The following is a 17,794-nucleotide window of genomic DNA, read 5'->3' on the forward strand; positions in this document are numbered from 1 at the left end:
CGTCGTGCCGTTACCAATATGGCGACCTCAGGGACTTCTCTTTGACGTCACATCCGCTTCCGGTGCACGCTTGCTTGATTTCATGCATGTTAAAATGCAGAATAAAGAGCCCCGGCGAATCCAGCGACGAAGTACAGCACTGCCTGAGGCAATTATGTAACATTAACATGAGGTTTCGGAAGTTCATAGCTTCCAGTAAGCGGAAGTGATGTCACTACTAATGGTCGATGACGTCACCAACATGGCGGCTTCCATATAAGACGCTCATGCAGTGTGGAGTGGAAGAGGTAATTACCGCGGCTGATAGACGGGTGCCGCATGACTTGGACTTCGGCTTTTCGTGAGGTTGCTCTCTGCAGTAGTGAGCGGTGTAGCCTATGTACGAGCTGTCTACCTAATGTAGCCTCAGCAGCCTGGATAACAAGCCTGCATGTGGGCTAAGGGTGGAAAAACTCTCCTCCGCATTCCACTGCTGCGGCTTATCTCCCCGAGGGCCAAGGAATTGGGTGCATTTCAACGTGACTGGCCGATCCTTCTCTTTCCAACATCTGGTGGCGGAGTATCTCCACTTTACACCACACATATCAAACTTAGGGCCCGCGGCCGAATCCGGCCCACCGCCTCACTGTATGTGGGCTGCAGCAATCTAACAGGTATTCCACTAACCCAGTCTGCAGGTCCAGCAGCAGTGCAGAGTCTGTGACCGCTGACCTCTCCCTGCAGCGTGTGCTGTCCTGTACGCAGCACAGATGTTGAGGGGAGAGGTCAGTGGTCACAGACTCGGTATTATTGTATCTTGTCACCACCAGGAAGTTAGGGGTTTGACAGGGCTTGGATGCAGGAACGACCCTGTCACACACCTAGCTGCTGATTGGGTGAGTTATGTAAGGTCCTAACAGCAGCGTCTGTATACATAGTTGCCTGGGCTGGACGGTTAGGGTTAGGGGTTGGTGTTCATGTTAGGCTTAGATGATTAGCTCTAAATACTTGCATGTTACAGGGGTAACATGGAAGTGTTTACAGTGAATAATCTAAGCCTAACATCAACCCCGAACTGTCCAGCCCAGGCAACTATGTATGCAGACGCTGGCCCCCTGCACTGAGGGTCACATGCCGCCGCCCCCGAGCCTTCTCGCTGCTGCTGGTGGATTACGGACGGCTGCCTCTGCAGGGACCGGAGGCTTACCGCTGTCCTCCCCTGCTGGCTCACCTTGTGGCTCCTGTAGATGTAGTTGCCCTCTTCCCCGCCACAGCTCCTAGGTGTGACGCTCTCCTGCCGCCCGTGCCTCAGCATGTGCTGCTACCAGCGCGACCAACGGCCGCAAGGTTACTGCTGTCCTCTTTTGCCGGCTGAGCCTCTTTCTCCGTTACATCTGGTTGCACTCCTCCCCGGCATAGCTGCAATGTTTGCCACTCTCCTGCTGCCTGTTCCTCAGCATCTCCTGCCGACCCGTCCAGCGGCCGCAGGGTTACGGCTCTACTCTTCTGCAGGCTCAGCCTCTGCCTCCTCTGGATCTCCTAGCGCTCCTCCCCGCCACAGCTCCAAGGTTTGCCACTGTCCTCCTATGAACGCTGCCTCTGGAAGCTTTCTGTCCTTCCAGGACCTGGACGCCAGCCAGCTGAACAGCCAATCAGCTACAGGGGGCGTTACCAGGCTGTCAGTCTTGGCTCCACCAGTACTTCCTGGTGGTGATAAGATACAATAATACCCACAAACTTCACATTGGCTTTCACCACCGGAGCTGCTGGAAATGCCTATAGAGATGCTGCCTGGGACTAATATCTTAATCACATTATTTTGGGAGCCAATATAGAGGTCAGCATTACTGCTGGGGCCACTATGGAGGGTCAGCATTACTGCTGGGGCCACTATGGAGGGTCAGCATTACTGCTGGGGCCACTATGGAGGGTCAGCATTACTGCTGGGGCCACTATGGAGGGTCAGCATTACTGCTGGGGCCACTATGGAGGGTCAGCATTACTGCTGGGGCCACTATGGAGGGTCAGCATTACTGCTGGGGCCACTATGGAGGGTCAGCCTTACTGCTGGGGCCACTATGGAGGGTCAGCCTTACTGCTGGGGCCTCTATGGAGGGTCAGCCTTACTGCTGGGGCCTCTATGGAGGGTCAGCCTTACTGCTGGGGCCTCTATGGAGGGTCAGCCTTACTGCTGGGGCCTCTATGGAGGGTCAGCCTTACTGCTGGGGCCTCTATGGAGGGTCAGCCTTACTGCTGGGGCCTCTATGGAGGGTCAGCCTTACTGCTGGGGCCTCTATGGAGGGTCAGCCTTACTGCTGGGGCCTCTATGGAGGGTCAGCCTTACTGCTGGGGCCTCTATGGAGGGTCAGCCTTACTGCTGGGGCCTCTATGGAGGGTCAGCCTTACTGCTGGGGCCTCTATGGAGGGTCAGCCTTACTGCTGGGGCCTCTATGGAGGGTCAGCCTTACTGCTGGGGCCTCTATGGAGGGTCAGCCTTACTGCTGGGGCCTCTATGGAGGGTCAGCCTTACTGCTGGGGCCTCTATGGAGGGTCAGCCTTACTGCTGGGGCCTCTATGGAGGGTCAGCCTTACTGCTGGGGCCTCTATGGAGGGTCAGCCTTACTGCTGGGGCCTCTATGGAGGGTCAGCCTTACTGCTGGGGCCTCTATGGAGGGTCAGCCTTACTGCTGGGGCCTCTATGGAGGGTCAGCCTTACTGCTGGGGCCTCTATGGAGGGTCAGCCTTACTGCTGGGGCCTCTATGGAGGGTCAGCCTTACTGCTGGGGCCACTATGGAGGGTCAGCCTTACTGCTGGGGCCACTATGGAGGGTCAGCCTTACTGCTGGGGCCACTATGGAGGGTCAGCCTTACTGCTGGGGCCACTATGGAGGGTCAGCCTTACTGCTGGGGCCACTATGGAGGGGCACCTTTATTGCTGGGGCAACTATTGCTGCTAGGGGCACCTTTATTGCTGTGGCCACTAGGGAGGGGCACCATTACTGCTGGAGCCACTAGGCAGGGGCACCCTTATTGCTGGGGCCACTAGGGAGGGGCACCATTACTGCTGGGGCCACTAGGGAGGGGCACCATATACAAAAAGGTAAGTATTAACTTGTTTAGTTATACCTTTTTATCTGAAAATTCCTTCTCTTCCGGGTAGGCATGTGATCTTATAGTGAACAACTGGGAATTACTTGTCTTTTTGTTCTTTCCAGGAGTCACTACTTAAGTCATCAAAATATCCTGTGTGATGATGAGTTTCTGTCTGCCCACTACCCGTGAAGAGGCTGTGCAGTACAGTCCGCATACTATTATATATACTGCTGATGATTAGAGGTTTCTGTCACACAATTATAATGAAAATTAATAAGGGGTATGTCCTGGCCATCGCAGAGTGAGGACGGGGGGGAGGGAGAGCCAGAGGTAACTGCGAGGGGGGTAATGTTGCATGCACAGAGAATACCTAGTGTATGCAACTCAGCTACGTCAAAGTTAGTACCTGACAACTAGACCGCATGATCTCTACTATAGAGGCGTCCATGGAAGCAGATTCTGCCCAGGTTCTTTCCCACCAGCATTAGATGGATTCTCCTGCAGATCATATTAAGAACCTCTATAGAGCCGTCGAGGTGTCTGAGAACCGCTATAGATGCAATATAATAGAATTTTAGGCCTGGCCAAAGTCTCGAGTTCAGTGAATGTGTTTTTTATTCTTCAAACTATATTTGGTAAAATCCTGGGGTGTCTAATTGGAGCAGACTTGAAAATCAAAGGGCACTGAACCCTAAAGGCTATGACTCACTCCATCCTTGTGACGTAATATGCCATCTCCAACATTATCATACCAAAGAAGAAAATATGCACGAGGTGCATATTGTCAAACAAATCTGTCATCAAGGAACTAGTTGACAACTGTACAGTGATCTGTCTGGAGCTACTTTGGCCCAACCGCGATCTCTTGAAACCTTTGCTGGAGACTTGATAGAGAGGAATATTCCATACAGCTCGGGTTTTCACACTACTAAGAGCTCCAGCACTGAATGCAGAAGTTTATTCCATGCCTTAACGCTGATTTAGACACATCGATTCTTGCTCAAAAATCGCTCAAAGCCGTCTTTTGAGCGATAATCGTTGGGTCGAACTGCACTGACATCATGCAGTTTTCGTTAACTAGTTGCTGATCGTTTTCTTTTAGCATGCTTAAAGAACAAGCAGCCTTATTAGGAGTTCACAGCAGGATACAGTTGATACTATTGTTTCAGCTGTATCCCGCTTCGTGAACACAGCCGGGGTATGAAGAACACAGTGGTGTAGCTGTGCTCTGCAAACCCTCACAGAGTGCACAGCTGTATACCAGCTGAGCGCTCTGTGAACAGCTGTCCAGCTGTGCTATGCATACCCCGCTTGGAGCGCTCAGCTGTATAACAGCTGAGCACTCCGAGCAGAGAACGGCTGGATGCAGAAGACAAGCGGCCCGGCTTGTCTTCTGCATACCCCGCTCAGAGCGCAAAGGGATCGCTCAACGTTTTTTTGAGCGATCACCTTGCCTTGTAAATGCACACAACGATTATCGCTCAAAAGACGTCTTTTGAGCGATAAAAGTTGTGTCTAAACCAGGCTTTAGAAAGAGCTAAAAAGAGGAACTGAGAACGTAGTGGGATCAGAACACTTTGAAGAAATATGTAGAATTTAACATGAGACATAGGGGACTTCATCAGAAAAATTCCCACCACCATGTTCTCAGCAGAATTCATGGAAAAATGGAATTATAGTTTGACTACTTCCTCTCTGGCACTTATAAAAGTAACTGTGGAGTACGAACAAGACCAGCTCAAAACTCTTAAAAATGAGTATAAATCAATTTGTTCCGAACACTGTTGGATTTCAATAAATTCATACGAACTCTCACAGTTACAAAGCACTTTTGGGGTAAGAACAATGAGAATCAACATGATGACACCACATCGTGTCATGTTCATCAGATTATTGATAATGAATATAAAGGGAAGAAATTTGCAGAGCAGGTGTTATTGGATATACAGCAGCTAGATGTAACCTCCCAATGATTGTTCACAGGAGCATTGGCCCCTATTCTTCATTCTGAAGCCTCTCCCTGGATCTTCATGTAATTCTGTAGTTGCATGTTTCTAGTTCCTTCTTATGCTTTACTGATTAGCCTTCGGCTCTGCTTTAGCTTGGTGTCTGCAGGAGGGGTATAGCTGGTAGGAGGAGCCATCATTTCTTAAGTTGGTGTCTGCCTACTAGTGGCCGGTGTCATACCCAAGGTCTTTGCTGTTCCTCCAAGGAACAGACGAGAAAAGAGATTTTACGCTGAGTAACAAAAATCTTATCTGACCTACAAGCAGAAAAACTCAGTTTGAAAATTGGGAACTTTTCAAAATTTTCTGTAATCTTTTTTATTAATAAAGACAAATTTTATTGATGAAAATCTACCACTAATATAAAGCACAAAATGTCACTAAAAAGCATTCTCAGAATCGCGTCAATAACTAAAAATATAAAAAAATATACCGTATATTACTTCACAAAGTGACAGGTGTTGGGTTTTAAAAATAAGGCTCTATCCTTAAGCCCGAAATAGGCCATGTCCTTCAGGGGGTTAATCACCTCCAGGACCCTATGCACTTCCTGTGCAATGTGGGGGGCTCTGAAGTGTGTGCTTAAGGATATATTTATTAAGCATGGCACACGCCTTAAAAAAAGACTGCTCTTGTAAGTTGAAACCGCTCTTCTCTCGGTTACAACACCCTGAGTGTACCCATGAACTGCTTACATCTATGGCTGCGGAGCTCTTGGGGATGAAGAAACACATTCATACAATGATTGGGCGCTCAAACACTTTAATGAACACTCAGATTAATGTGGGAAATCCATAGTGAAGATGCTTCATACCAAGCCTCATCACCTATATTCCTAGTATAAAGACGTCTGGAGGCTCTTCTACTCATAGTCCTTTGGAGATTGCAGATGTCTTTATAACCTATAGGGATTTGTAGAATATCCATAACCATTACGTGGATATGCCTGTTATGACCTTGTAAGAGAAGGTGGATGCTTCTGTATCTCAGACCAGCCTTCCCACTATTCTAGAGGAGATGGCTAAATCTTTAGGATATGTGAGGGAATTGTGGCAGGATATTCCGCAGAGAACCCCACCTCGACTTTCTGGTGTGGATCTTCACACAGATTTTGCCCTGTCAATAGGCAAAATCCACATAGGAAATTTTTATGCAAAAACAAATATTTCCATGCTGCAATTCTGCATGCTAACTTTGCCCATTGACGGGGCAAAATTCGCGTGCAGATCCGCACAAAAAAAACGCAGCAGAAAGCTGTGGATTTGAACTTTTTTTTTTTTTCGGCGGAATTCGCAGCGGAAAATTTTGTCACGATTACACTGTGAAGATACCCTAAGATGACCTTTCTATGGAGGAGATTTTGGATACTGTGAAGCCAATGTCTCCTACAAAGAGTTCAGGGTCTGATGGGTTTATGTTAATTTCTCAGCTTTCTTCCTTTATACTCAGGCTTCATGTTAATGGGCGGGTTGGATTCCGTATGCGGGAACCCACAGCGGAATCCCACCCCACCGTGGCCGAGGACACATATTTACCTGTGCGGGTCTCCTGCGTCCTGTCTGGATCTTTTTTCTTTTTCACTGCGGATGCGCCGTTCAGCGCACTATGCCATGCACAGTATTTTCTTTAACTCCTGCGGTATCTGCAGGCTGTCCACAATTGAATTGCGGCTCGGCCGCGTATCAGACGGCTTCCGCTGACTTCAATGGAAGCCGTCCGTGCAGGATCCGCAGCAAAATGGAGCATGCTGCAATTTGTTTTCTGGACTGAAAGGTCCACATAACAAATCTGCATGCTTTAATGCATTTGCGGACGCCCATGTATCCCTATGGGCGGCTTGATTTGTGGATCTTTCACAAATCAAATTTGCCCGTGGACATGAGGCTTAAGGCCTCATGTCCACGGGGAAAATCAGATCCGCTGCAGAATCTACATGGAGAATCTGCAGCGGGTCCCTCCTGCCCCGCGGACATGAGCGCCGAAAATAAGAATTTAAAAGTATTTACCATCCGGCGCGGGCGGAGAAGATCAGCTGTTCCTCACGGCCGGATCTTCATTTTCGGCCGGCGGATGAATTCCTGACGCCGGCGGCACGTCGCCGGCACGTTGCCGACGTGCCGCGCGCATGCGCCGGGCACATCCGCCGAGCCGAAGCAAGGAAGATGCGGCCGTGAGGAACAGCTGACCTTCCCCGCCCGCGCCGGATGGTAAATACTTTAAATTCCTATTTTAGGTCTCCCGCGGATCCGGACGGCTTCCATAGGCTTCAATAGAAGCCCGCGGGAGCCGTCCCCGCGGGAGACCCGCACGAAAATGGAGCATGGTCCGGATTTTTCCATGCTCCATTTTTTTTTAAATCCCTTTTATTGACGATCCGCGGGTATTTATCTACCCGCGGGTGGTCAATGCATCCCTATGGGATGCGGATCCGCATGCGGGAGATCCGCTGCGGATCTTAAATCATATTTTGCCCGTGGACATGAGCCCTTAGGGTTTTTAATAGTAAAACTCTAGGAAACCCTTTCTCCAAGCTGGCCTTAGAAGCTCACATCTCCATGCACCTTAAGCCAGGCCAAGATTTATCAGTTTGTGGGATCTACCTTATTTCATTAGTTGTGACATTAACCCCTTAGTGACCACGTTTTTTTCCATTTTCGTTTTTTCCTCTCCCCTTTTAAAAAATCGAACTCCTTTATTTATCCTGCGATGTAGCTGTATGAAGGCTTGTTTTGTGCGGGACAAGTTGTATTTGTCTATGGTACCATTGAATGTACCATACAATGTACTGAAAAACTTTTTAAAAATTCTAAGTGCGGCTAATCGCAGCTGTTGCCGCCGGGTGCCAGCTGTAAGAAACAGCCAGCACCCAGCATGTATAAGGGGAGGTCGCCCCGCGGTCTCCCTTCATACACATCCTGCACCTGCAGGATGTAAAAACACGATAGGCTGGTCACTAAGGGGTTACATTTTTTTCCAAAATAAGTGCAGAATGCTTGCAGTAGGTGCTCTCATAACTGATTCATAAGCATCCAGTAGATTTTACTAGGGAAAGAGAGGTAACAGACAATATCATTAGGACCTTGACTCTGGTCTGTCGTGCTAAGGCGAATAAACATCCATGTATTTACTTTCTATCAATGCCGAAAAAACATTCACTAGGGTAAACCAGGGGTTCTTGGTGACCATCTTGAGACAGCTTGGGATCGGAGTGGGCCTACAGCAAAATATTTTGTCTTTTTATATACTAGTCCCTTGGCTAAAGTTCAGGTGAATGGGGTTTTAGCAGACTTTTTCAAATTGCCCCCTTTCTCCTTTATTATATGTACCTTTTAGAACGCCTTGCCAGTGCTCCTTGAAATTCAGATATCTGAGGGTTGAGCGTTGGTTGTTATCACAAAGCTGCACTGTATGCAGACGACCTCCTTTATGCATCGACCCTTGGATCTTGTTGCCTATTATTATAAAAGAGTTTGAATGTTTTGGACACTTCAGCAACTTCAAGTTTAGTTATTCTAATCAGAGGACCTTAATGTCTCTCTCTTTACCCTTACTGTTCAGCACTTGGATTCCAACTTTCCCTTTTAATGGTCTTTTCCTCATATTATACTTATTCCGGGTACAAAAGCCATGAGATATAGCTTCCCTTTATGATTTAAACTTCACTTCTATTTTCCGGAAGACTCGGTGACTAGGAGGGTTATTCGAGATAGTCCTTGTCTTGATTTGGAGGATAAATGCGCTAAAGATGGATGTTTTACTTATTTGTTTCAGATGATACATTTCTTTACCCTCTGTGTTTTGGTCACAGTTGGTGGCTGCTTTTTCTCTATTTTTCTGGAGTAGAGACAAACCTTGTATAGCCATGATGATGCTTACACAAGATAACTCTTGGAAGCACAGGACTTCTGGATTTGGGCATATCCCCTCCCTAGGCTAGCTAATTGTTTCCACCAAGGCCCTATTAAACAGGGGGTGTCTTTAGAGGAAGATATGAGCCTAGTACCACTTCATTCTCTTCCCTGGTTAAATGCTTCCCATAGGCCTTAACATTCTGCCTTCTGCTCCTGCTGCCTTTAGTCCAACATCTATGGGATCCGATCCTTAAAAAAATGGCCTCTTTCTTATAGATGAGGTTTGCTTACACCTTTGTTCCACAATCCTGCTTTCCACCCTGGAATGAGTACTTCATGCTTTTTAGGGTTGGTGAGCTAACCCAAATCAGGCATACTATGCACAATGGCACTTCCCCTCTCGATGCAGGATTTACGGGTCACATAGTGGATCGTCGGCTCTCCTGGCTGTCCAATGACCAACTACACTTGGTTTTGGATAGTTTATTCTCATTAGTTCTCTATCTGATGATGCTACCTAGGTTTGAAACCTTACTCAGACTGAATCGCCAACCTGCTGCGTATCCCTTCTATATGGCTTGCTTTTGTCTCTGACTACACTGGGCTATACCCTGTTCCTTGATTGTTGGGCGAGTGACTTAGGGGGACAACTAGATGACTAGGCCAGACCAAAAAATTGTACAATTTCACATGCACTGACAGTTATTTTTTGCGCTAAGGAGAACTATAAGCTTTTCCAATGGTACCACTATCCGGTCAAAGTAACACTTCTTTGCTGATATGATCTCTGACGTTTGGTGGCAGTGTATTTCGAAATGGGTGATGTTCTTATATGTCTAGTGAGAGTGTCCTTAAATCCACACTTTTTGGGATCTCGTCATGGAGACATACCACAAGGTAGCTAATATGCTCCTTTAGGCCTTCCTGTCTTTCTCTTGAGATTCTATAGAATAGATGAAAAGATCTGTCTTGTGCTTTTACCTGGTTGCAGCTTGATCTGTGATCCCTTGACACTGGAGATCCGCTGAAGTTGTGTCCATGACAGAATAGGTCCAGGAGCTAAATAACATTGGGGCACATTTACTAATACTGGCTAAAAGTTAGTGTAAACGAAGTAACTCCTAAATGCACCCGCTTTATCTGTTGAATTTTAAGACTGTCTAGTCTGTTTATAGCAACTTTTGGTTTAGTTATGCCAAAAATTGTGCCAAAATGTTGGCCAAATTTAAATCGTACCCCTTTTCAGACAAGTCAGAAAAAGTGTCTGAAAGTATCTAAAAACACCTAGTAAATGTAACTTTGTGAGGAAAAACAAAGGCCCTTCACTTTGTCCTCTGCTTCTATCTACTTGTATTGCATTTCAGACGTGCGCCTGTATGGTTGATATATAGTCTGACTAATTATTTTATCGAAACATTTTTTTTTTCCAGGACCAAATACAAGATGGAGGATTTGGGCTGTCAGACTGGCTGCTCGCATGATCAGGCACAGGGAGATGCCACTAAACTTGAAGAGGATAAAATAACAGATGTAGGTATGCTGGATAAGGAGGAGACAAAACCGCCTGAGGAGGCCGTTGAAGTGCAAGAAGATGTTCTAAAAACTGGAGATGGCGCAGTTTGCATGGAGGAGGAGGATAATGCAGCAGCACCAAGTGAGACCAAAGCTAAGATGTGTGATGGCTCAGCAGAGGCCAGTGATGCTGGAATGTATAGATATATTAAGGATGATCTTTTTACCTCGGAGATTTTCAAAGTAGAGATCCAAAACTTGCCAAAGTACATTGGCTTCAATGATGTTAAGAAATTCCTCGCCAAATATGGATTGAATCCTCATAAAATCAAACTCATGCAGAAACAAACATTTGCATTTGTGACTTTTAAAAGTGAGGAGGAAAGGGATAAAGCTATGAAAGTTATACATGGGGTAATGTGGAAGAACCGATTACTGACTGTCCGGCTTGCAAAACCCAAAGCTGATCCAATAATGAAGAAGAGGAAACAAGATGACGATGATAAGGAGCAGTCCCATAGTAAGAGGAAGACTCTGCCGGAGAACACTCAGGAGGTGCCGCTCAGCAAGCAGATTGCAGACGTCGTGACTCCTTTGTGGCAGCTTCCATATGAAGAGCAACTGAAGATGAAGGAACAAGAATGTGAAAATGTGCTGCAGAGGCTCACAAAGTAAGTCTTACCATCTATATTAGCTCAGCTAAACTGTTAAAGGGTGAATGCAGACGGCCGGGTCGGATTCTGACTGCGGGATGCGACCTGTGCCCCTGCAGTGACCCACGGCTTACCTGTCCGGCGTCTTCACTCTGTGCTGTGGATGTGCTGGCTGGCGCACATGCACGGTGCAGAGTCGGCACGTCAGCGATGACGCAGCAGTGTGAGGCTCGCACTAAAATAGGACATGCCACAATTTTGTTCCCGCACATGTTTTCCGCGATCAAAATTGCGTCTGTCTGCATGGGATAGCATTAACCTATGCAATTCTATGGCAGCATGCAACAGCGGAAATTCTGAATGAAATCTTGTCGCAGAATTTCCGCCCGTGCGCATTCAGCCATAAGCAGTTACAGCACAAATAGGGGTCTGTTAATACAGGGCAGAATGAGAACACTGGCCCACATTTGCTAATACTGGCTTATTTTATGCCAATGTAAAGGCTCTTTTACATGGAACGATCGCCGTTCAAACAAGCGAGAATGAACAATAAACCTTCAGTGTAAACGCAGCCAACAATAGAACAACAAATCATTCGCTTTTCGTTCGCTGTTCATTTTATGCAGATATAAAAATCATCGTTGGCTCATTCACTAATCGTTAGGTTTAAATACCATTTCATTTAGTCGTTCTCATTCACTTATACTGCAAATGTGAACAACTTCTCGTTTGAACGAGTCAACGATGTATTTGCCTTTATAAACAGGCTGCCTGAGTGAACGAACAACTTTGACATCATTCGCTCGTTCAGACGACAAATCATTTGGCGTAAATGGATCCTAAGTAAACTAAATTTATTAAAAGGCACAATCAAGTTATTTACACCAAAATTTGTGCTATTTTCAGGCTTTCTTAACAAAATTCAACTAAAGCTTTGGCCTCTTTCACACAGCAGTATTTTGGTCACTATGTTGCATTTATATTTGTTAACCAAAACGTGGAGTGGAGCCTGCACTAACAACTCCTAGAGGTCCTTTTACGTGCAAATAAAGATGATCAAGTATTAATGGTCATTTACACTTTATGCAAATAGATCGCTAAGGCTGGATTCACACAGGGCGGATTTGCCGCGCTTTTTCCGTTGCGGTTTTGCCGCAGAAGAACTGCTTCTACAGCAAAACCACTTCAAAGGTTAATTTGGGCTTGCAGATTTTTTTGCGGATTTTTGTGCAGAAAAATTTGCAAGCGTTTTTTTCCGTAGCGCTTTTTTACTTTTTGCAGCGTATGTGGTGCAGATTTGGCTGCGTCCATAGAGGTCTATGGACAAAAAAGAAAAGACCGGAGAATGAACATGCTGCATCTTTGAAAACTGCGCCACAGTTGCATTTCCGCACTGCGACTGTGCAGAAAAAATCCGCACTGTGAGAAGAGCTTTTTGGCAAATCTCATTTGTGCTGCATTGCACTGCAAATGCAGCGGATTTGCCGCAGTGTGGATATGCAACGGCAATCCGCGGCAAAACCGCAGCAAATCTGCCCAGTGTGAACCCTGCCTAAATGTTTCATTTGTTTGAAAAGAACCATTCACTGTATAATGTACAGATATCCGCATCTCCTAGGTTTGGCTAACAAATACTGCTACAAAATTCAGTGGTGTAAAGAGGCCTGTATGTTTTTGGAGAACGCGGACACTTGTCACTGCATATTTTGCGAGCAACAAGAAAAGTCACAAATTTTTGATTCAATTTGTTGCAGCTCATTATTTGAATATTTGTTTATTTTGAACAATTCAGACTAATAAAGTAAGTAAACTGCTTAGTCAGTCTGTATACGGGTTGGTGCAGACATCACAGGCCTCAGTAGTGCGCAGCAAGTGACTGCGGTCATTTGTGGCTCCATATACAGAGTGACTGTAGCTTCTCAACAGACTCGGCAGAGAGAACAGGAGCTGCAGCGACGGAGCTATGTGGGCTCAGGATGGGTGAGTATACGGTTTATTATTCTTCCTAATCGCTTGCTCATGTAGGGCTCATCCACACGGATGTATGCATAAAAGGCTGTGTAAACATCGCCGCATTTGAATTGTGTATTTGTTTAATTTTTCCCTGCTTATGATCGTGTATGGACTACATAATGTTACACACGCGGAAAAAAAAAAAACGCAAGTAGGGAAAACGACCTAGAGATGATGATCTTCCTGTGTTTTTTTTTTTTTTTAAATCAATAGCATGTTTCCTAGCAACATGTGTGAAAAATGCAACTGCTACACTAGTGCTTGCATATGCATTGCGTATTATACACACCTATAGAGAACAATAGGGCCCTTACGCGTGTAATACACGATAAAATAGAGCATGCTGTGATTGATTTATTTTATTTTTCAACTCCCTTTTTTTTTTTTTTTTTAATTGGCATTTAAGAAGATCATAAATGAGCAGGTCATAACAATCACAGAAAATCCTAGTCATAAAATGACACATTTTCATTACAGTAATGACATTGGCATTAGATATTCACATTAATTCTCTGTTCAGTGTTTACAGTGTATATATCTTACCTTACTCGTACCTATATCTTCCATTTTCCCCATTATTCCCCCCTCCCCCAATTCCCCAACAATTACTACAATGATGCAAAGGCAATAACATAAAATATATCTATAACATTCAGTCTTCCATGGTAAATCCCCCTCGCAGCCGTCTTCCCCCCAGTCCTGTCATCTAATCTTAAAGGAGATGTCCCGCGCCGAAACTGGTTTTTTTTTTTTTAAACCCCCCCCCCGTTCGGCGCGAGACAACCCCGATGCAGGGGTTAAAAAAACCACCCGCACAGCGCTTACCTGAATCCCGGCGGTCCGGTGACTTCAATACTTACCGCTGAAGATGGCCGCCGGGATCTTCTACCTTCGTGGACCGCAGCTCTTCTGTGCGGTCCACTGCCGATTCCAGCCTCCTGATTGGCTGGAATCGGCACGTGACGGGGCGGAGCTACACGGAGCCGCTCTCTGGCACGAGCGGCTCCATAGAAGACTGCTGAAGACCCGGACTGCGCAAGCGCGGCTAATTTGGCCATCGGAGGCCAAAAATTAGTCGGCTCCATGGGAACGAGGACGCTAGCAACGGAGCAGGTAAGTAAAAAACTTTTTATAACTTCTGTATGGCTCATAATTAATGCACAATGTACATTACAAAGTGCATTATTATGGCCATACAGAAGTGTATAGACCCACTTGCTGCCTCGGGACAACCCCTTTAAGGATTCCTAATTTATATCATTCTGGATGTAGTACCAGGACGTGCTAGTAAATTGGGTCATACACTCTTTGATTTCTTGAGGGTTAAGAAATTTTTCTACAAATTCTTTCCACTTTTTGAAAAATCTTTGGGCTTGGAATTCTACTCGTCTCTCTATTTCTATTCTATCCACTTTTAAAAGATGTTTTAATTGAAGTATAATATCCTTTAAACGCGGGGGTTTAGCCGACAGCCATTCATTTAAGAGGCACCTCTTGCTGATCATTAAAATAGTGTGGATCATTTTGGATTTTCTCGTCTGGTCAGGTAATTGGTGAAGAATAAACGTTTGTGGTGTCAGCTGTAAGAGCTGCCCCCTATATCCTGAATTAGTTTTTGCGCATCCACCCAATAATTTTGAATCTTAGGGCAGTGCCATATGCCGTGTAAGAAGTCAGACTTTGGGTGAGAGCATCTAGGGCAAGCTTGTAACCTAGCCAGACCATTGGGATTTTGTGGCTTGTCAAACCCATATATAGCGCCATGGATTATCTTAAAGTAGGTTTCCCTCCATCTCTCATTTGATCGCCTGCCTCACAGAGGTCCAAATCTCAATCATTTTCTCGGGTAACTCCGGATCCTGGAGCTCTCGTGCCCATTTTTTGAATAAGTTAGAGTTAGAATTGTTTTTTGGCCCCCCTCCCTCTCTGAATTTGGTAAATAATTTTGAGATTGAATGTTTATATGAGTAATCTTTTACCAAGATATCTATTGGGTTAAGTATTGCTTCCTTGGCTATGTCAACTAGTCTTTCCCGGAGGAAGCCACGTACTTGTACGAATGGTAGAAAGTGAGACGAAGATAAATTGTGTTCTTCGCATAACTCTTTAAAGGTCTTATATCTAGGACAATCTGATTGGATGGGATGGTGGACTTTCGTAATCCCCTTGTGCTGCCAAATTTCTATTTTCCCTCCCTTCCTTAAATTCTGGGTGTTGCCACAAGTCCATATGCTTGGAGATCTTAAACGGTAGACCGTAGGCTTTGCGAACTATTTTCCAAGCTGCTATAGTGTCCTTTGCCATAATAGAGTGTTTACATTCCAATGGAAGACTGGTGTAGCTTGTATGCAATAGGGCGTTTATGAGAGAGTTACGTCAAAATGGTTCTGAAACAGGCAAACTCTCCCCCCATGCAGCTGGCTCCCTAATACCTCTCATCATTAGCAAAAAATCTTCTCCACCCTCCCACATCTGGAACAGAATGTCCATGACAATATATGTAATCCTAAAAGGCCCTAAAATGTCACAGTGAGGGTTCTAATGTAATCTCTAAAACATAACTTTTATTCATCAAATAAAAAATAAAAAGAATTCTTAATCTCCAAATCCTAAATTCTAGACACATGAACAAAATATATATATAAAACCTAACCCCTATCTAAAAGAGGGGAAAGCAATAAATGAACTGCCTAGGCAACAAGGTATTTCGTATCAAGGATACCAATTTTCTATCCCTGTGTTCAGCCGTATACAGCTTATGGATAGAGAGAGAATACAGGTCAGTTCACTAAATTGATGTTCCCAACTTAGTTGTATTGCTGCGGCTATTCAATAGGTAGGGAACATATAAAGCCTCCGCCTTTATGGTAGGTGCGTTGTTCCTCCCATTGATATACGCTGCCTAACGTCTCAGAAAGCCATATGTATGAAAGCAAACACGCTTTCTACGGTTGATCCAGGATTTGAATAGAATCAAATGGCTTGCTGACCTCTTCAGTGTAGCTAAAGCTCCACACAATTTTTTGTGAGCTATAGCCAACAAGAGCAAAAAATGCAGTACACCAAACTGCCAAGATAAATTCTGCCGTGGGTTCAACGCGTTTCCGCTACAATGGCGTAGCCTCATCAGGAACCACTAAACTTGTAATCAGATAAGTCAGCTCTTGCTATTAAGTCAATCCCAAAATAGGGAAAATGACTTCAAATAATTGAAGGAGATAGACGATCCTATCACTAGGTAAGACAACTAGACCAACCCAGTTTCCCTCAGCCTTAAATTGCAGGAACAAAAATAATAAAGTGGCACCACCAGCCTCTGTGGTAGGCTGGCAGCTGTGAAAAATCTTCTCCACCCTCCCACATCTGGAACAGAATGTCCATGACAATATACACTACCGTTCAAAAGTTTGGGGTCACCCAAGCAATTTTGTGTTTTCCATGAAAAGTCACACTTATTCACCACCATGCGTTGTGAAATGAATAGAAAATAGAGTCAAGACATTAACAAGGTTAGAAATAATGATTTGTATTTGAAATAACATTGTTTTTACATCAAACTTTGCTTTCGTCAAAGAATCCTCCTTTTGCAGCAATTACAGCATTGCACACCTTTGACATTCTAGCTGTTAATTTGTTGAGGTAAGCTTGAGAAATTGCACCCCACGCTTCTAGAAGCATCTCCCACAAGTTGGATTGGTTGGATGGGCACTTCTGGCGTACCATACGGTCAAGCTGCTCCCACAACAGCTCAATGGGGTTCAGATCTGGTGACTGCGCTGGCCACTCCATTACCGATAGAATACCAGCTGCCTGCTTCTGCTGTAAATAGTTCTTGCACAATTTGGAGGTGTGTTTAGGGTCATTGTCCTGTTGTAGGATGAAATTGGTTCCAATCAAGCGCTGTCCACTGGGTATGGCATGGCGTTGCAAAATGGAGTGATAGCCTTCCTTATTCAGAATCCCTTTTACCCTGTACAAATCTCCCACCTTACCAGCACCAAAGCAACCCCAGACCATCACATTACCTCCACCATGCTTAACAGATGGCGTCAGGCATTCTTCCAGCATCTTTTCATTTGTTCTACGTCTCACAAACGTTCTTCTTTGTGATCCAAACACCTCAAACTTGGATTCATCCGTCCACAACACTTTTTTCCAGTCTTCCTCTGTCCAATGTCTGTGTTCTTTTGCCCATCGTAATCTTTTTCTTTTATTGGCCAGTCTCAGATATGGCTTTTTCTTTGCCACTCTGCCCTGAAGCCCAAAATCCCGCAGCCGCCTCTTCACTGTAGATGTTGACACTGGTGTTTTGCGGGTACTATTTAATGAAGATGCCAGTTGGGTACCTGTGAGGCGTCTTTCTCAAACTAGAGACTCTAATGTGCTTATCTTCTTGCTTAGTTGTGCAACGCGGCCTCCCACTTCTTTTTCTACTCTGGTTAGAGCCTGTTTGTGCTGTCCTCTGAAGGGAGTAGTACACACCGTTGTAGGAAATCTTCAATTTCTTAGCAATTTCTCGCATGGAATAGCCTTCATTTCTAAGAACAAGAATAGACTGTCGAGTTTCAGATGACAGTTCTCTTTTTCTGGCCATTTTGAGCGTTTAATGTGATGCTCCAGAAACTCAATCTGCTCACAGGAAGGTCAGATTTGTAGCTTCTGTAACGAGCTAGACTGTTTTCAGATG

At 45.3% G+C, this 17,794-nt stretch overlaps 1 protein-coding gene across 1 annotated transcript in view; it reads left to right on the forward strand.

Moving 5' to 3' along the window:
• Window positions 1-138: 138 nt before the first annotated feature.
• TRMT2A (tRNA methyltransferase 2 homolog A) overlaps window positions 139-17,794 on the forward strand; it is a 42,525-nt gene continuing 24,869 nt past the window's right edge. Inside the window, exons 1-2 of the mRNA XM_066603455.1 lie at window positions 139-287; window positions 10,360-11,112. Of these exons, the coding sequence (XP_066459552.1) occupies window positions 10,373-11,112 (740 nt within the window). The 5' untranslated portion in view covers window positions 139-287; window positions 10,360-10,372. The remainder of the gene's footprint in view (window positions 288-10,359; window positions 11,113-17,794) is intronic.

The sequence above is a fragment of the Eleutherodactylus coqui genome, chromosome 5, assembly GCF_035609145.1.
Source record: "Eleutherodactylus coqui strain aEleCoq1 chromosome 5, aEleCoq1.hap1, whole genome shotgun sequence".
NCBI classification, from domain to species: domain Eukaryota; kingdom Metazoa; phylum Chordata; class Amphibia; order Anura; family Eleutherodactylidae; genus Eleutherodactylus; species Eleutherodactylus coqui.